We start from the raw sequence: 20,566 nt of genomic DNA, 5'->3' as shown, positions 1-20,566 counted from the left end.
ACACCCAACGTCTCATGGCTGCAATGCCAGGAAAGGAGCTAGATCAGTGGACTCCGTTCCGTGTGCACTGCTCTTAACGCACCAATCCAAAAAGGCAACTCACCAAACACCTCCTTGGTATTCTAGCACTTTCCATCCTGCGGTGAGCCTTTTCAGAGAGGATCCCTCACTTGAGATTCTCAATGGTCCTGAATGTGAGCTAGTAAGTAAACTTTCAGAAGGATTTGGAAACTCCCTGCTAGTGAAATTTTTCAGTTTACACCAAAAGTGCTTAAGCAACTCATCAGGAAGGTTGGTTACCTCTCAGAAGGAACTGACAATTGCATCCAAGGGAAACTTTTCTTCCATGCCAAGTTTGAGGCAGTTTCCTTTTCTCATCCCCAAAAGGGTGGTTTTCAAGGTTGGGGACAAAAGCTGGAATATTAGAATCACCTGAGGAGATTCTTTTTTTTTTTTTTCAAACTACCGTGTTTGCCCTGCCACCTTCTCTGCTCCCTTCAGATTCTGCTACACCCTGGGGACTGGAGGTATATTTGAAAACATTTCCTGGTTGATGGCTTGGTCTCCCCACCTCCATCGTGACTTTGCAGACCTCTGCCCTAAACGTCCATCATTTTGCCTCCAATCCCGTCAGCTGCCACCAGGTGGAGAGAGTGCCCCAGAGCTCTCTCGGGAGTGGCAGGAGACCCAAGTCACCACTCGCCTTCCCCTGCTGATGGGGCAGCACTAGACGCTACCGCTGAGAAAGAGTGGAGGCGGGAGGAGAGGGGACGACAGAGGACGAGACGGTTGGATGGCATCACCGACTCAATGGACGTGAGTTTGAGCGAGCTCCACTTCCCTGATGGACAGGGAAGCCTGGCGTGCTGCAGTCCATGGGGTCGCGAAGAGTCAGACATGACTGACTGAACTGACTCACTTCCCACAGAACCTATGAGCAGCATCTGTGTCCTGCTCAACCCTGCAGTCTACACCCAGCATCCACCATCGGTCAGTCCTGAGCAGCAGAAAAGAAGAAGCCTAATTTCCACCTCTAAAATGGTTCATCTCCTTACCCGGGCATGGGGACACGCTTAACGGGCTGAGATGAATATACATGAGGAAAGTTTTCATATATATCAGTACACCTAACTTGGCTAATTTTCTTTTTCCCCACTGAAACCAAATATATCATAAGAGGGGATGCTGTGTCCTGAAAATCACCTGACCAGGAAAGCACACCCGCTATTTAATTCTCTCAGTGTGACACTGAGATCCTGACTATCACTTCCTAGCTGTGGAACCTGAAGTCTCTGAGCCTCAGTTTCCTCATCTGGAAAATGGGGACAATAATAAAGACCTCAAATAGGTGAGACCAAGTTGTCAAGGTCTGGTCTCCCCTCTGGGTTGACAAAGGTGAAGGTCAAGGGGCTGGTGGCTCCTGGTGAAAGCTGGGCACAAGCCAAGTGGGTTAAACACCCAGGGCTCTGAAACCCCCTGGGCTGGCCCCACCTCAGCTCAATCAGACTTATCAGGGGCCTTGCCTGATAAGGTTAATTAATCATAATAATCCAAGCACCGTGGAAACAGAAATGGCTGTCCATGCATGTAACCAGTATAATATTTTGCTTGACTCTGGCCCAAATTTGCTTCTTGAGCTTGAGCAAGTCTCTTCCTCCTGTGGGTCTTCAATTCTGTAGGCAGGACATCAGAGTGTCCTGATTCTCTCACTTGGGTCCCCAGGCCCACAAATGTGCCTTCATTTCCCAGTCATTCAAAGAAGGCCTAGACCACATCATTGAAGGCAGACACCCTGACTGAAATCCTGTATTATCTGTCTCACATAAAACACACGAGAACGAGCCACCTATGGTTTCCTGTGCCTGTTTCTTTAGAGGAAACAAGAACATAAAGCCACTTGCAAAGGCATACGGGCCTAATTCCGGATTTTCCCAATTATGCCTTCAGTTTTTTCACAGTTGCCTCACTCATACTTAACTCTATGCAATGTTTTAGGGAACTTGGCTTTATTGCATCTTGCCAAAGAATTCAGTGCTGGTTTTCTAAGGAAAGGTCTCTTTTGTTCTAGGGACATCACCGACTCAATGGATGTCAGTTGGAGCAAACTCTGGGACATGGCGAAGGACAGGGAAGCCTGGGGTGCTGCAGTCCCTGGGGTCGCAAAGGGTCAGACACGACTCAGCGACTTAACAACAACAAGCATCTGTTTGCATATACTTTGTCAAAAGTATATATTTCATTAATATGTATGATTGCTCAAAAGTCATTTGGGGGCAAACAGAATCTCTGATAAACATATATTCCAAATGGATGTGTAGAGTGTCACATAGACGGATACCCATCCCCTTTATGGTTCCAAATACCTTAGGCATGTCAATATATTACACAGAAGAAGTGGGGAGTGTCAGTTAATTGATGAGCTGGTTAAGACAAGGGTGATTCAGAAAAGTAGCTAATTGGCACTTACAGACAGCTTCACCCAACAGCCAAATACACGTTTCTCAAGCTCGCATGGGACATTCAACAAGAAAGACCACTGTTGGGCCCACAGGATGCACCTTAACAGATTCAAAAGAATAGACAGCATAAAGTATAGAATTAAACAAGAAATGAGGAAAAGAAAGACACTTGGAGAATTCCAGCATCTTTGGAGATTAACTAACATGTGGGTCCGAAAATCTGAGAGGCGTGGAAAAATTATTTTGCACTCAAGGAAAAGAGAAAAAACCAATTAGAATCTTGAGATGCGATGAAAGCAGCACTTCGAGGAAAACTTTTAGCACTGAATGCATATGTTAGAAGAGGAGAAACATCTAAACTCAGGGAGAGATGAGCTGGTGGAGCAAGAGGTGAAAACATTCTGGGGTGATTTCATAATTGGTGGAGATAAGACATTATGATTTTGGCAAAGTCATAAAATGTACAACATAGAGTGAACCATAGAGTGAACTTTGAGCTTTGTTTAATAATAACATGTCAACATCAGTTCATCTTACCACACCAAAGTCAAAAATAGGGGAAATGATGGGGACATAAGTGAACTCTGCTCTGAAAAGTTCAGTTCAGTCGCTCAGTCGTGTCCAGCTCTTTGCGACCCCATGAACCGCAGCACACCAGGCCTCCCTGTCCATCACCAACTCCTGGAGTTTACCCAAACTCATGTCCATTGAGTTGGTGATGCCATCTAACCATCTCACCCTCTGTCGTCCCCTTCTCTTCCCGCCTTCAATCTTTCCCAACATCAGGGAAATGAGTCAGCTTTTCAAATGAGTCAGCTCTTCTCATCAGGTGGCCAAAATATTGGAGTTTCAGCTTCAAGTGAACTCTGTTGCTGCTGCTGCTGCTGCTGCTGCTAAGTCGCTTCAGTCGTGTCTGACTCTGTGCGACCCCATAGATGGCAGCCGACCAGGCTCCGCCGCCCCTGGGATTCTCCAGGCAAGAACACTGGAGTGGGCTGCCATTTCCTTCCTTCTCCAATGTGTGCAAGTGAAAAGTGAAAGTGAAGTCGCTCAGTCGTGTCCGACTAGTAGCAACCCCATGGACTGCAGCCCACCAGGCTCCTCTGTCCATGCGATTTTCTAGGCAAGAGTACTGGAGTGGCTTGCCATTGCCTTCTCCGAGTGAACTCTGTACTTATACTCAATTTTTCTGTAAACCTGAAGCTTCTTTAGGAAATAAAGTCTATTAATCAAAAGGTGGGGTGGGGGGAAGTACAGGACAACGTCATCTAGAAAAAAGAGACACACGGTTGTCCATTAACCTATGGGGGAAAATATATATATATATCTGAAAATATCTACACCAGAATGCTTATAGATGTAGTTCTTGAGGTTTGGGATCCTAGATGGTCTTTACGCTCTCTTATTTTCCTGGTATTTTTCTTTTTGAAATATGCAGGTAGTGCTGTAAAGATCATAGGAGACTATAAAACAGTTTGGTAGGCAACCAAAACAGACAAAGGAAATCTCCCAAAATGTTTTTACTTATAATTTCTCTTGGGTGAGGTACTAACCTGGGTTAAAAAAGCAACATTTTCAGAATAGTCTCAAGAAAGGCCTAATGCTCTAGGGCAGGGGTCCCAACCAGGCCACACAGCAGGAAGCAATTGGCTGGCGAGCAAGCAAAGCTTCACTGGGGCTCCCCATCACTCACATTACTGCCTGAACCCCCTGCCAGAATTCATATATCTTCTTCCAAGAAACCAGTCCCTGGTGCCAAAAAGGTTGGGGAGTGCTGTCTAGGGGGCTGGTTAAAAACAAAAAGTCTCAGAAAACAAGAGAAAGAGGTGGGAGACAAAGGTCAGGATCAAACAGACACTTAATTTCTTCAATGCAAAGAACAAGGGTATGGCTCCTCCCTTCTGAAAAAGAAAAGTGATGATAGCCCGGATTCTGGCAAGGCTCCGCCTTTTCAAGGAAATGAAACTCATGGTAGCCTAGTCCCAGGCATCAGAGAAGACAGCAGCTAATAGGTTTAGGCTACCAGTTCTGCCTCCCTCCAGTGGTTCTCCTGCCCACTCCTGCCTGAGCATCAGGAAGAAACTCAGAAAAACCCAAGCCAACAAACTGGACGAGTTCATCGAAGACCACCTCCTGCCACACAAGGAGTTCCGAAGGCAGGTCAACGAAGCCATTGACATCATCTGCACTTTCCTGAAGGAGACGTGCTTCCGAGAGGCCACCCACCCTGTCCGGGTGTCCAAAGTTGTGAAGGTGAGTCCAGAACTGCCTGGCTGGGGAGAAGGGGGGCTGGTGAGCAAGCATTTCCACACATACAGACAGAGAGCAAGAGGCTGAGGTCTCTAGGGCTGGTGCTTTCTGATTTATCCATGCCAGAACTATAACCACACTTGTGAAAATAGCTTCTGGGAAGAGGGCATCCATCTGTAAGTTTTTAACAAATGCCCTGGGAAGTGTATAAACCTAGGTCACAAATCTAGGCAATCTGAATCCTACAGTTCACTAATCTTGACCAGGCTGGGGTCTCACCATTTCTGCAGAGTCACGAGCTGGTTGAGTATACGTTTTGAAAGCAGATAGCACCTGCTGGCTGTGAAATCTTGGGCAAGTCACTTAACCTCTCTGTGCCTCAGTTTCCTTATCCAGAATTTTCAGGCTTTAGATCAAGTGAAGTCAGCCATTGGCCAGTTTACAGTGTTAATCATATAAGGTCATAAATTACAAGACATAAAGAACACAGACTTTAGAAAAAGACAACCAGGATGTGAACTGCATCTCTGTCACCTACTAGCTGTGTGACTGGACTGATGATCTCTCTCAGCATCTGTTTCGCCATCCGGAAGATGACAACAGATAATAACAGTAGCTAGATCTCAGAGTTCTTATGAGCATTCTAGGAGTCATAGCCTCTGATGCCTGCAGAGCAGTGGCTAGCACTCAAAATGTTAGTGATTGTTCTCAGCATTTTATTTAGGGAGGCTCTTCTCAAAGATGAATGTCAGTTCTCATTCTCGTCACCTGTTTTAGGGCAGCTTCTCGGGCAAAGGCACGACCCTCAAGGACCTCTCAGATGCTGACCTTGTCGTCTTCCTCACCAATCTCACAAGTTTTCAGGAGAACTTCAAGCACCAAGTAAGATTCATCAAGGAAATTAGGAGACAGTTGGAAGCCTGTCAAAAAGAGGGAATATTTGAAGTGGAGTTTGAGGTCCAGAAGCGGCGAAAGAGGAAGTCGTGTGCTCTCAGCTTCGTGCTCAGGTCCCCCTTGTTCTGCCAGGCGGTAAAGTTTGATGTCCTGCCCGCCTTTGATGCCCTGGCTAAGCACTCCCAGTCACAAGGTATTTCAGTCTGTGTCCTATGTCACGGATTTTTTCTTTTTTTTCATGGTTTTAAGCAGAAATCTCCCTCAGTTCAAGAGCCTTTTAAAACATCCTGTCAACATGGAGAGGAGATCTTATTATCTCTCTCAGAGCAAGATAATTAGGGTCATACTCAGCCACCATGGCAATATTAAACAGCAAATTGGTACAAATTCAGGGTAAGATGTTTCTTACAGCTAGGATTACTAGTTCTACTTATGCCAAAGTATGTGAATCTTACCTTACTAAAAATGAGGAAGCTACACATAAAACAGATCACCAACAAGGATTTACTGAATAGCACAGGGAACTATTGGAAAAGGACATGGCAACCCACTCCAGTATCCTTGCCTGGAAAATCCATGGATGGAGTTGCCTGGTAGGCTAGAGTCCATGGTGTCACAGACAGTCGAACATGACTGAGTGACTTCACTTTAAATAGGGAACTATGTTTGGTATCTTATAGTATATCTTATCTATTTATAACGGAATCATATTGCTGGATACCTGAAACCAACACATTATTGTAAATAAATTAACTTCAATAAAATATTAATAGATAAGTGAAAGTTTTAGTCGCTCAGCTGTGTCCAACTCTTTGTAACCCCATGGACTGTAGCCCGCCAGGCTCCTCTGTCCTTGAGATTCACCAGGCAAGGATACTGGTCTGGATTGCCGTTCCTTTCTCCAGAGGATCTTCCTCACCCAGGGACAGAACCTGGGTCTCCTGCACTGTAGGCAGATTCTTTACCATCTGAACCACCAGGGAAGCCCAAGAATAGATAAATCCCATCCCCCAAAATGAAGCAGCATAGATCTAATGTAAACTCAAAATGTTAATTTCATCTATTTTTCAAAGCACGAGGAACCTCAGCAAACTTATGCTGAGTGTTGGCATCTATCGACAATCTGCAGGATCCTATGACAGGGAGCAATACATCTCTGAGGCTCAGTTTCCACTGTGTACCTTGGAGGTGCAAGGCATTTTCCATGGCCTAAATGAGACAGACAGGGAACCTCTCTCCTGGAGCCTGACAATATGAACACCAGGCATGAGATGATAACTCGCTCTGACAAAAACTGAATATGGGGATCCAAAAGAGAGAGGTGGGGATCAGAGGACTTCCACAGACAGGGCAACAAGGGAGGTGACCTTTGACCTGAGGCCTGAGGGATGAGAAGAAGCCAAGCACTCAAAGATCTGGGGGTTCCAGAGGGGGAAACAGCAGGTGCAAGATAGGAATGACTTGGCATATTTGAAGAAGTGAAGCAACCAGGGGAGTCAGTGGCAGGGGGATCGAGGCAGGGGTAAGACGAAGGAGGAGATAGGTCTCACCATCTGCGTGGGCCACTGTGAGGACTTAGGATTTTATCCAGAGGTCCTGGGAAGCAAGAAGTGGAAGGATCAGGTTTAAAGGCCTTTGTATGGGCTGTGGAGGATCCAGGGAGGAGGATGCCGCCACCTCTGCTGAGCCCAGGTGAGAGACGATGGGTGACGGCGGTGGAGACGGGAGAAGGGAGGACCGGGGATGGACCTCAGGCCTCCTGGCTCTGGGTCTGCTGACCTCCTCACTGTCCCCCATGGCCAGTGAGCTTGTTGTCTAGAGAAGAGAAGAGCTGATGCCTTAAAGTTCTGGATGCCTCCTCCATAGGTCAGGTGACTGAAGATTACAAACCTGACCCTCAAATCTACGTCCAGCTCATCCAAGAGTGCGAGAACCTGAGGAGAGTGGGCGAGTTCCCCCCTTGCTTCACGGAGCTGCAGCGAGCCTTCCTGAAGGAGCGTCCAGCCAAGCTGAAGAGCCTCATCCGCCTGCTGAAGCACTGGTACCCGATGGGATGGCCGGTCCCATCTGGGCAGAGAGCCGAGGACGAGGAGGAGGGGACGGGAGAGAGTGAGGGTGGGAGAGGAGGGAGGGAGGGATGGCGTGGGGGGAGGGAAGGAGCAGGGAGAGGTGTGGGGAGGAGAAGGAGGAGAGGAAGGAGGAAGGGAGGAATCAGAAAGGATGCGGGAGGCAGGAGGGAGATGGACGGAGATGAATGGAGAGGACGGAAGGGCATGCAGGAGGGGAGAGGGCAGGAAACAAGAAGGAAAGGGTGAAAGGAAGAAGGTGGAGGAGTAGAGGTTGTAGGGAGGGGGAAGGTTAGGGAGAAAAAAAGGCAGGGCCTGGGACAGGTGCCAGTGGACATCTCATTCTTCCTAGTCTTCCCATATCACGAAATGAGAGCTCCATCCTTCCAGCTACGTTGGGCAGAACCATGGGTCTTTCTTTATCTTTTTCATACACATACGCACACACACACCCATCCTACCAGTCTGCAAGTGGCTTGGTCCTGTATCTAAAATAAACCCATTATCATCAACTGCTACCGTCTCGGTCACTTCCACTGACCCCCATACCCTCCCCCCACCGTAATCTTGGGAGGCTCACAGGATCTGCCCTCACCCTCTCTGAAACCCTCTCTCTGCCCCCTCACCACCACTCCCAGGCTGTTCTCTCCTCTTCATTAGTTCTCCAACGAGGAAACTCTTCTCCAGCCTCAGGGCCTTTGCATGAGCTTATTTGTTTGTTTATTGTCTATCTCCCCACTAAAAATGTCCACAAAAGAAGGGATTTGTATATTTTATTTATATATATTATATAAATATACAATATCATATTGTATATTTTATTCACTGCTGTTGCCACAGAGCCTAGAATAGTGCCTGGCACATAATAGGTGCTCGGTGGGTCATTATTCAATGAATTAATGAGTGCTAATCTTGAGAGTCCCTTGGACTGCAAGGAGATCCAACCAGTCCATTCTAAAGGAGATCAATCCTGGGTGTTCTTGGAAGGACTGATGCTAAAGCTGAAACTCCAGTACTTTGGCCACCTCATGCGACGAGTTGTCTCACTGGAAAAGACTCTGATGCTGGGAAGGATTGGGGACGGGAGGAAACGGGGACGACAGAGAATGAGATGGCTGGATGGCATCACCGACTCTGTGGACATGAGTTTGAGTGAACTCCGGGAGTTGGTGATGGACAGGGAGGCCTGGCGTGCTGTGATTCATGGGGTCGCAAAGAGTCGGACACGACTGAGCGACTGAACTGAACTGAACCCCCTACTCCCCACCTCCCAACACACACTCTTTTGTTCACTTCCTGACTGTCTGAATTTGGGCAAATGAAGTAACCTCTTGTGCTTCCCATTTTCTCACTTGTGAAGAGTAACACAGCACAGCAACACTAAACCACATTCCATGATGTGCATATGGTTTGTTTGGGTGATTTGCACATTTTAACATTAATTCCTCAAATCCATCATCACTATATCTCTTCATTTATTTTTGTCATCGTTAGTTTCTCTCATCAAAGTCTTATACTCTGCAGGGTACAAGTCTTTCGCCTCTATGGTTAAATTTATTCCTAGTTTTTAAAATTCTTTTTGATGCAATTATAAATGGGATTGTTTTTAAATTTCTCATTCCAATAGTCTGTTATTCATGTATAGAGGTACAGCAGATTTCCATGTATTATTTTTGTATCCTAAAATATTCCTGCATTCAGTTTGTGGTTGTCTTAAGTTTTTTGGTGGTGTCTTTGGGGTTTTCTATGTATAATATCATCTGCAAATAGCAGTAGTATAACATCCTCCTTTTTCCTCTGGATATGTTTTGTTTCTTTTTCCTGCCTGATTGCTATGGACAGACTTCTAATACTATATTGGATAAATGTGGGGAGAGAGGGCATATATGTCTTGTTCCCGGTCTTAAAGGGAAAGCTTTCAGCCTTCACCACTGAGTGTGATATTAGCCGTGCATTAGTCATATACAGCTCCTATTGAATTATGTTCTCTCCATACCCACCTTGGAAAGAGTCTGTATCACATACGGCTATTGAATATTCTCAAATGTTTTTTCTGTATCTGGGAAAATGGTCATATGCTTTTTATCCTTTCTTTTCTTTTCAATTCTTAGTCTAGTGTTTTTATTTTTTTATTTTACGTATTGTCTTATCCAAGTGTTTTCTTAAATTTTTATTTAATAAATGGTACAAAGCACAATGCCAAAACCATTAGCAGTTAAAATTTCACCAAATGAAAAAATACTATAGAATACACAGGTGTAAAAAGCTACATTAAGTTATTTCACAACTGCCTCAAGCAGCAAAAAGAAAAAAAACCCAATGCCATACCTAAGTTATCCCTCTCTCAAAATAATGCCATTTATATTATAAACCATGAGCATCCCATCAAAAGACGGGAACTGCTTTTGTTAATTCATATATGTATATATATGACTGTATCACTTTGCTATACAGCTGAAACAAACACAACACTGTAAATAAAATATAGTACAATATAAAATAAAAATAAGTAACAGACCTTTGGGGCTTTACACCGAGTTAGAGTTCCTATCAGAGGGATAACAGCACCACAGCCGTACTGAATCCTCATGAAGGAGGCACACGAATGACTGGATTACAAGAGTTACAGGAATGAGATCTGCTTACTTCCCAGAAACTACAGCTCACAGAAAGCCAACAAAGGCATGAGATACAGACCATTTACTTAAGAATGTGTAAAACTCAAGAAAGTCCACATTATTCCTACAACATGTTGAAAGTGCTTCAGAATTCACACAACACTAATTTTCTTATGGTTCTGGTTAAATTATATATACCAATTTATAACAAATGGTAAAATCTGTAACTCTGTTCAAAGTTTTAAAAGATTACTTAAGAATAGTTTCTTGTATTTCTATGCCACCTTTATAGTTCTGGTTTCTCATTTCTTAATTAGTAAAATTCAGCATGCAGGTTCTATCCCAGGCTAATTTATACACTTCCAGAAGGAACGGCCTCTTAAATCCACAGAGTGTTGAGGTGGGGAGCCCCCAACCATGTCAGATTCGTTTCAAATATGATAATGTACATGTTTCAATTTTATTTTCTTAATACAACTTTATTTTCTTAATACAGCTGTATCAATTGATTGATCTGTGATACTGAAGCATCCTTGCATCACTTGAGTATATCTAACTTGATCATACTGTATGACCTTATAATGTGTTGGAGAATTTACTTTGCTAGTATTTTGTGGAGGATTTTCCCATCTATGATTATCAGGCCTGTCATTTTCTTTTTTGTGCTGTATTTGTCTGGTTTTGGTATAAAAGGAGTTTGAAATCACCTCTTGATTGTCCCTTTTCTGGAATAGTTTGAGAAGCATTGGCATTAACTTTCATACAAGAGCTGAAAAATTTATGTTTCTAATTTTTTTCCTCTTCTCAGTGTAAGAAGAGATATGGAAAAAAACTCCCCTCACAGTATGCCCTGGAGTTGCTGACTACTTATGCCTGGGAGCAGGAAGGCTCAAAAACAAAATTCAGGACAGCTGAAGGATTTCGAACTGTTTTGGAGTTAGTCCTGAAGCATCAGGACCTCTGCATCTACTGGAAAAAGTATTATGGCTTTGAAAACCCTATTATTAGACAGTGCCTGAAAAGACAACTTGAAAAACCCAGGTAATCTATCCTCACATGGCTTAGATCCCCATATAAATGAAGCCCTGATTACAGCTGTGGAACCCTGGAAATGTAGAAAGAGAAAGGGTTCCACATTTATTGATCATCAGCTATTGTCAACCATGCTGAGTGCTTTACTCTTACCATGCAATTTAAATAATAACCTGCAACCCTGTGAGGCTGGCACTGTGCTAACCATTCCACAGATTAACTGAGGTTTGAGAAAGAAGAGCTTGTTCAAATCTTCACAGAAAATGAGTGAAATAACTGAAATTTTACTGACATAGCAATAGCTATAGCAATCATAAAAATTGCTTCCAGGAAGTAAGAGCTTGCTGTAAGACAAAAACACTCATAATAGTGGAATTTTGGTTATTAAACCTGTCATGTATGGACCCTTGTTATGTTTCAGTTACTGTTGGGAGCATGTCAAGTGCTTCTCTAGATCCTCATACAACATCCTTTGAAGTAGGGATTTTCAAATCTGCCCATTTCACAGATGAGGATACTGAGGATTAGAGATTCAGGTGACCTCCCCAAAGAGACACCTCTACTAAAGAGCAGAGGTGAGATTCAAACCAGGTCTCTCAAGGCCCAAATGCAAGCCTCCTTCACCTCGTGTTCAGTGCCCACTGTTGGGCAGGGCACCCAGGTCACAACCCAGGGAGAGGTGTCCATGAGGCCCTCCAGCTGCCCCCAGACTCTGTCTGCCCAGGTTGGCATTTTGCCCTGCCGGGAGCCCTGAACACCCCAGACACAGCCCATGTACTCACCTGTCCTCTCTGTTGTTTCCAGGCCTGTGATTCTGGACCCAGCTGACCCAACTGGAAATGTGGCTGGTGAAGAGCCACAGAGGTGGCAGCTCCTGGCACAGGAGGTTACAGTCTGGCTGAGGTACTCGTGCTGTAAGAATCGAAATGGGTCTCCAGTGAGCACCTGGAACGTGCCAGTGACACCTCCTCATTACTTACGTGAACTGATATTGATGGCACGTTGAAATAACAACTTCTAGAAATGCTACTTAAGTCAAGTGGAATTTCATCTCGGTCTTTGGATTCTTTCAACATGGTTACTAGAAAATGTAGAATTATACCTGTGTCTGCCCCAGAATGAATCACTGGGTTAGACAGCAGGCTTACAAACTTATATTATCACCCTGCCTTGGCACCAAAACCAATGTGTCATTTACAAAAGTCCATTCCAGAAAAACTCCCATAAGGATGCACAAAAGATCAAGATGTTCTTACCACATGAGTCACTGGTCACCTAAGTGGCCGGAAGACGGCCTTTGGCTTCTCCACATTGCTGTTCCTCCTTTGAGGCCTCCAGCATCCCTGTGAGATGGGTTTTACTCTGATTCTCATAACAATACATGGAGACTTGGCCACTCAGTCAGAGTCCCCTGGCAGGTGAGAGATGGGAGTGTGAAGTTGAACCCTGGTCCTTCTTGCTGTGAAGCGCCTGCTCTTTGTCGCTGCTCTCAATGTGTCTTCATACACTGAATTTTTCTGTTTCCCATTTGGGGACCATGAGAAGGAATCTAGCAGAGACTCAGTGGAGGGAACATACTCAACTGGGGGTCCCAGCTACTGCCCTCTACAGTCCATCTCCACGTTGACACCAAAGCCACGCTGCCTACCTGCAGCTCCCAGACAATGACCACGGGTGCCAGAGACACTGAGGCAGCCCCATTCCTGAGAGTCAGGGGAAGCTACGACATGGGACATTGGCGAAAGGACTCTCCACGACCTTGCTGGACTTTGTCTTGACTGCAGAGCCAACTGTCCTTCCTTCTTTCCTTCACCCAGAGTCAGATTAGATCATGGCTGTCAGCTTTCCCAGCTTCTATAAAATCCCTGATCATTGTCTCTCACCAGGGTGTTTCCCCAAATAACAGTCTCCCACATTTAATCTCACATTGGCATCTGCTCCTTAGAGTGACCCAGACCCACACAAGCACCTCTGCCACCACCCTCAAGGTAGGTGTGGGCTTTGCAGCAAATCCTAGCTGTGATGATAACCCGAGGTACCATCCTGGTCATCCTCAGCCATCACCTCTTCTCAGTCAATGTCACTGCCTACGAGGTGGATCCTAGACGAAGCCACCATCTCACCCTCTCCCCACCCTATCTCAACCCTCATTCCTGCTCCTTGGCCGGGGCTTCTGTGTTTCAGCTCAGTTCAGTCGCTCAGTCGTGTCCGACTCTCCGCGACCCCATGAATCACAGCACGCCAGGCCTCCCTGTCCATCACCAACTCCCAGAGTATACTCAAACTCATGTCCATCGAGTTGGTGATGCCATCCAGCCATCTCATTCTCTGTCGTCCCCTTCTCCTCCCGCCCCCAATCCTTCCCAGCATCAGAGACCTTTCTATATTTGTGTTCTCAGATGCTTTGACATTTGGGCCGTGCTGATCCTGGAGAGACTGCCCTCCTGGAGTTGGCTGTTTCCTCGACACAGCCAGCAGCTCACCTGTTGGCCTTTCCCATGCAAACCTGTCAAGGATTTCCTCTCTGCTCCACTGCCCAGACTCAGAGCCAGTCTGAGCCACAACCCACCCTGCCCCACTCATGCTGGGGCCAGGTACCAGATGACTCAGGAAACCCCTTACTCTCCACAGGCCTCTTACATTATACATACTTGCCATCCAAAGACTGCTTTCCCTGCCTCGCCTGCCTTTCCCAGAGAAATGGCCACAAAGGTCTTGGCCTTGTTTTCCTCTAACTCAGTCTACCTCATGTAAGACCCTGGGGGTTCCCGTGTGGCCTGGACACAGGATGACAGGCTGTGTCTCCTGTTTCTAGGGACCTGTGAGGACCATACTTGGTCATTGATTTAAACATGAGAGTGAGAAATTTTTTTAAGAAGAGGAAGAATCCCAAAGTATCTCCAAAATTTGGGATCTTTTCTTTTCTGTCTCAATTTTCATGTCTATGTCGAGTCTTTCTGAACATGGGATTTTACCCCAGATGGGGTTTTGTTACCACTGCATTATCTTTAGCACAGGTATCTCTTCATGCCGAGAGGACACTTTGGAATCACATGTAATTACCACGTGGGTGGTCCACTTGTATTGCTTTCTGAGAGTGTTTCAGAATTATACATAAAGTACAGTCTCTAAATAGTTGCTCAGTTGAAGAGCCACATGGATCATATGGTAGAACTATTGTTAATTCTTGAGGAACTGCCATACTGTTTCCATAGTCGTTGCACAAAATTGCATTCTCAGCAAGAGTGGTCAAGAGTTCCAGGCCCTCCACATGCTCACCAACACGAGTGTCCTTTAACACATGTAATAGCTGTGCTAACGGGTAAAAGCGATGTCTTATGATTTTGATTTCCATTTCCCAGATGATTCATAATATTGAGTATGGGAATTCCCTGGTGGTCCAGTGGTTAGGACTGGGAGCTCTCACTGTCGGGGTCAGGGTTCAATCCCTGGTTGGGCAACCAAGATCAGGCAAGCTACACAGTGTGGCCAAAATAATAATAATAACGATGAGCATCTTTTCATATACCTGTTGACCATTTGTAAACCTTCTTTAGAGAAATAAAAATGCAATCCTTAGCCCATTATATAATTAGGATATTTGTCCTGTAGCCAAAGCCCTCATTATTTTGCTAATTAACCCCTTATCAGATTTGTGGTTTGCAATCATTTTCTCCCTTTCCATTACCTTTTCTCTATTTCATTTTATACATTTTTTTTTCATTTTAAATATTGGAGTATAGTTCATTCACATTGTGTGTTACTTTGAATGTACAGCAAAGTGATTCAGCTATACTTATGTCTGTTCTTTTTCATCAGTTACCTTTTCACTTCATTGTTTTGTTTTTTTAATTTGCTGTGCAGAAGCTTTTTAGTTGGATTAGTTCCCCTTTGTCTATTTTTGTTTTATTGTCAGTGCTTTGCTTACACAGTCAACTATTCTTTGGCAAGGTTGTCAAGAATATACAATGAAGAAAGGACAGTGTCTTCAATAAATCAAGCTGGGAACATTGGATATCCACATGCAAAAGGATAAAATCACACCTTTTTCTTACAACATACACAAATATCAACTCAGAATAGAAATAGAGAAAGACCTGAACATAAAACTTGAAACTGTAAAACTCCTAGAAGAAAACACAGGGGGAAAACTTCATGACATAGATTTGGCAATGATTTTATGAACATCATATCAAAACACAGACAAACGGGTGTGAGTTGGGGGTCCAGCACTAGTTCCTCTATGTGGATGCCAAATATTCCAGCAGCATTTGCTGAAGGGACCATCCTTCCCACTGTTCTGCAGAACCACCTTAGACATATGTCTGGAGTCATCTGTGTGTGAGCCTATGTTGTTCCATTGGTTAGTTTTTGTGTCCTTGAGTTAATACTACCTTGACTAATTATGATAGCCTGATATTAATTCTCAGTGTCTTGTAGAAAACTCTGTTCTATCCAAACTAATGTCTTCTCTTGGTTCTTTCTATCTCTATGTTAATATTATACTCAGTTTGTGAATTTTCACCCAAAATACAGGGAGGCATTTGATTAAAATTCCATAAATTGGTTCAGGGAAAATGACATCCACATAATATTGAGAATTCCAGTCCACAAACTTGGAACTTCTTTCCATTAATTTTCTTCTTTAATTACTCTGTAACTACATTTTACAGTTTTTCCCTGCATTGCTATTACATATATTTTGTCATATTATTCCTAGATATCCATTTTTATACTACTGTACTTAGTAAGTTTCCTTTAAATTCATTTGTAATGTTGGTTTCATGAAGACCTCAATGTTTTCAGTGGGTATGTGGATTATAGTATGATGAGTGAGCTTTATACTTTTCTTAATTATATTGCTTGTATGACCACAAGAAACAATAAAGCATTTTCTTTCAAAGCTTTTTTTGATAAGTATTTGTCAGCTGAACTTTGATAATCTGGTCAAAGCTGGTAGACACAGGTGACAGAAAGCTCGAGGGTGCTTCACTTCAGAACTGCTGGTTCAACCACAAATTCATGAGACTCAGCAACAGAGAAGAAAGTGTGTAAGGGATGATGGACATGCTCGTATGAAATTTGAAACATCCAAGTCATAAATGCCTGATTGCCCAGAGCTGAGTCCCCATTCTGAGCCACTTCCTGCTGAGGAAACTAACCTGGGAGGAACTGAAATTAAAGCAGGAGAGATGAGGGTGGAGTTCTCTGAGCCCCCCTGGACACTCAGCATCCTGTCAGGTGCCCCAGCCCTACCAGGGGTGCGGTCTGCTGTGCTACCTGTCTTCGGGGCTCCCAGCTCCATGGGAGCTGTCCTGTCTCAGGGCTTCTTTCTCTCTCTGTTCTCGTTTCTGAGCATGTCTCCCACAGTTCGAGAGCCTTACCAAAATGAGGTGTCTCTAAAAAGTGGAGCAGAGACCATCATATCTCTCCTGGGGCAGTCATGCCTAAACCAAGCAGGCAACAGGAAACAGTAAATTGGCTCAATTCAGGGGCAAAACCCCTATCAGGCTTACCTGTTTGAATTATGGCAAAATGTGTGAACTTAATTTTTCTAACAATAGGGCAGCATAGATCTGTCCTCTGCAGTTGGAGATCTGAGATGTGCATCTTTCTTTCTTTCTTTTTTTTTTTGAGATCTGCTCCATAGGAAGTGCTCAATAATATCTGCCATTATGGCTCTAATTACCGTCACTATCCTACTCACAGCAAAGAGTGTTTATTACCAATCTCTCCAACCTGGTAGGTACTCCCTCCCATGCCCTGGCCCACAGTGTTTCTGATAATAGACAGCAATGCTTCCCTTGAGAACCCAGCTAAGAATCAGGCCAGTGTGGATGTTGCTGCAGATTTTCTTCAAGTAAAAAATTCTTAACAAAAAAATACGCATGTCTGAGATGAGTCTGGGTTTTCACATGCAAAGTCGCTTCAGTCATGTCTGACTCTGTGTGACCCCATGGACTGTAGCCTGCCAGGCTCCTCTGTCCGTGGGGATTCTCCAGGCAAGAATACTGAAGTGGGTTGCCATGCTCTCCTCCAGGGGATCTTCCCGACCTAGGGATCAAACCTGCGTCTCTTATGTCTCTCTTACGTCTGAACAGGCAGGCAAGTTCTTTACCACTAGTGCCACCTGGGAAGCCCTGGTTTTTCACAACTTGGTGTAATTTCTCATAGAGTGCAGTAGAGAACATTAGCTCCTGGGCTTCTCTACTACACTCCCTTAAATCCCAGTCACACGCAAATTGCTTTCTTCACCAGCTCCCCCAGCACCCTGTCTACCCAACACTCCAGAAAAAGGCTGCAGTCCATGGGGTCGCTACGAGTCGGACATGACTGAGCAACTTCACTTTCATTTTTCACTTTCACACATTGGAGAAGGAAATGGCAACCCACTCCAGTGTTCTTGCCTGGAGAATCCCAGGGACAGGGGAGCCTGGTGGGCTGCCGTCTATGGGGTCGCACGGAGTTGGACACGACTGAAGTGACTTAGCAGTAGCAGCAGTAGAGAACATTAGCTCCTGGGCTCCTCTACTACACTCCCTTAAATCCCAGTCACACGCAAATTGCTTTCTTCACCAGCTCCCCCAGCACCCTGTCTACCCAACACTCCAGAAAAAGAAGAGTTACAGCGGCCACCAGTGAAAGAGCTGCCCTGGTGACCATTGTGAAAAGGGGAACAGGAGACTTAATGATCTTAAATTAGCCAATTTAAGATCAAAGGTGGTGCCGAAAAGTGAAAGTGAAAGGTAGCCACTCAGTCGTGTCTGACTCTTTGTGAGCCCAGGGACTGTAGCCCACCAGGCTCCTCTGTCCATGGGGGTTCTGCAGGCAATAATACTGGAGTGGGTTGCCATTCCTTTCTCCAGCAGATCTTCCCAACCAAAGGATTGAACCTGGGTGTCCTGCATTGCAGGCAGATTCTTTACTGTCTGAGCCACCAGGGAAGTCCTAAAGGTGGCGCGAGTGGTAAAGAACTCGCCTGCCAGCGCAGCAGATACAGGACACATGAGTTCGACCCCTGGGTTAGAAAGCTTCCCTGGAGGAGGGCATGGCAACCCACTCCAGTATTCTTGCCTGGAGAATCCTATGGACAGAGGAGCCTGGCGGGCTACAGTCCCTGGCATTGTAAAGATTCGGGCACAACGGAAGCAAAGCAAGCAGGCCACAGAATTGTAAAGTCAGAATTGCCCTTTAATTTTGCTGCTTTGATACCTTTCATCTCTCCTTTTGTGTTTCTTCTTTCAGATTATCCTCTAAAGTAGTTCCATGAGGGAGAGAAAAGTTTTTCTGAGAAATGGAATATTGCCTGCCCTATTAGTGAACAAGGATGGCACAGTCAACAGGGGTGGTGAGCTGGTGAGCCCTGAGGGAACTCGGGAAGGAACACTACCTGCCATCTAGCAGCCACTCCTTGCTGTGGGCCCTGAGGAAGGAAAGATCAGAATGTGAAAACAGGACACTGGCCCCAGAGAGCTGAGATGCATTTGAAAGGAACTTCGCTGAGCCCAGGCTCTTTTATACATCAGTTCAGTTCAGTCACTCAGTCGTGTCTGACTCTCCGCGACCCCATGAATCACAGCACGCCAGGCCTCCCTGTCCATCACCAAATCCCGGAGTTCACTCAAACTCATGTCCACAGAGTCAGTGATGCCATCCAGCCATCTCACTCTCGGTCGTCCCCTTCTCCTCCCGCCCCCAACCTTTCCCAGCATCAGAGTCTTTTCCAGTGAGTCAACTCGTCACATGAGGTGGCCAAAGTACTGCAGCTTCAGCCTTAGCATCAGTCCCTCCAATGAACACCCAGGATTGATCTCCCTTAGAATGGACTGGTTGGATCTCCTGGTGGTACAAGGGACTCTCAAGAGTCTTCTCCAACACCACAGTTCAAAAGCATCAATTCTTCGGCGATCATAGAAAGTGCTAAATTCCTTAACTTAGAATATCTGGTTTTCTTTCATTTACATAAAAAAGGTTTCTGATGTCCAGACTACCTGACCTATGTTGAAAAACTTCCAAACAACCCAGTTCCTCCCCTCGCCTCCTTGGAGCTGTTCTCTCAGGGTCACTTGAGAGGCTGTCTCCCCGGCTTCAAGTCCTAAAAATTCCCACGGAATAAAACATAACTCTCAACTTTTATGTTATGAATACTTTTTAATCTGCCGCCCTCTTTACAGATTGGGCCACTGAAGCATGCCAGGTTACATTCATGTTCAAACTGCACAGTTACAGACAGTTTGCAATTTTTCTGCCATCCGAAAAATGCCTTAGGAAATGTTAGGTAGTTAGACTAGGAAACAGGAGTCCAGAATGACAGTGGCTAAAAGACAAGGAAGGGAAAAGCCCGCTAAAATAGAACAAAGGAAGGTCCAAGGACTGGAGTAAGGACCTCAGGTAGGACAAACAGCACTCCTGGCTGGCCCAATTTACATAGGGCAGGCCTAGGGGGAGGAAAAAACATAAAAAGAGGAGCCAAAGGGCCAGGGCTCTCTCTCTTCTTTGCATCTTTTGGGTCGGCATGCCCTCACTCCTCAAGTATGTATTTTCCTTTTATTTTCTAAATAAAACTGAGCTGTAATTCAGAGCCATAACACAGTCTGTCCGAGAGTGGAGAGCTGTAACATGGTCTGTCTGAGAGCTGTGGCATGCCGAGGGTTTTAATGTCTGTTGCTTCAAATTTTTGTTGTGACGAGACAGAACCGAGGAGATTACACTCCCCTGATGTCTATGGTGCCGTGACTCGGATTTAACCAGACTGAAACAACCTCGGCCCCCACAAGGAGGAGGCCAAGCACAGCAGGAGCCCAACTCAATGAAAGCTCCACAGTAGAAGCAGAATGAAAAGAAAACCCAGCACAGGGGAAGTGACAAGAAGCCCATCATGCTGGAAACCAGGATGGTGAAAAACGAACTCAGCAGAAAGCTCACATGGCTCAGTCTCAGATTTGAGAAGACCTCCGGTTAAGGTAGGAGGTCCTCTCTCCTATGGCTGGAGGGACATATGCCTAACAAAATCTTAATTCCTTTACAGTCTCTCGTTTCTTGTTTCCTCAACACCTTCTCCCCATCCCCACAACTCCTCCAACCCCCCCCTCCACCCACTGCAAACAGGCGAGCGGCAGTGGGTGCAACTGGAGGACTCAAGAGGCTACACCTCGGCATGTCCCAAAGGCACTATCTGCTGAGCCCCAGTAGCTGTTACAAAAGCCAGTCGGGGTTCTTCTGTCCTTAATCTTTGTGCCAAGGATCA

General features: G+C 45.2%; 1 protein-coding gene across 1 annotated transcript; it reads left to right on the top strand.

The window, feature by feature from the left end:
- Window positions 1-933: 933 nt before the first annotated feature.
- LOC148774896 (2'-5'-oligoadenylate synthase 1-like) lies at window positions 934-16,222 on the top strand. The gene is made up of 6 exons (XM_088827860.1): window positions 934-990; window positions 4,440-4,712; window positions 5,487-5,796; window positions 7,470-7,663; window positions 11,096-11,328; window positions 12,124-16,222. Exons 1-6 carry the CDS (start codon window positions 934-936, stop codon window positions 12,323-12,325), a joined length of 1,269 nt encoding a protein of 422 aa, XP_088683986.1. The 3' UTR covers window positions 12,326-16,222.
- The last annotated feature ends 4,344 nt before the right edge of the window (window positions 16,223-20,566 follow it).

This window comes from Moschus berezovskii, chromosome 19 (assembly GCF_049115385.1).
Source record: "Moschus berezovskii isolate FMDL1 chromosome 19, NW_MosBer_1.0, whole genome shotgun sequence".
Classification (NCBI taxonomy): domain Eukaryota; kingdom Metazoa; phylum Chordata; class Mammalia; order Artiodactyla; family Moschidae; genus Moschus; species Moschus berezovskii.
This window is presented reverse-complemented; position numbering and strand designations above follow the sequence as displayed.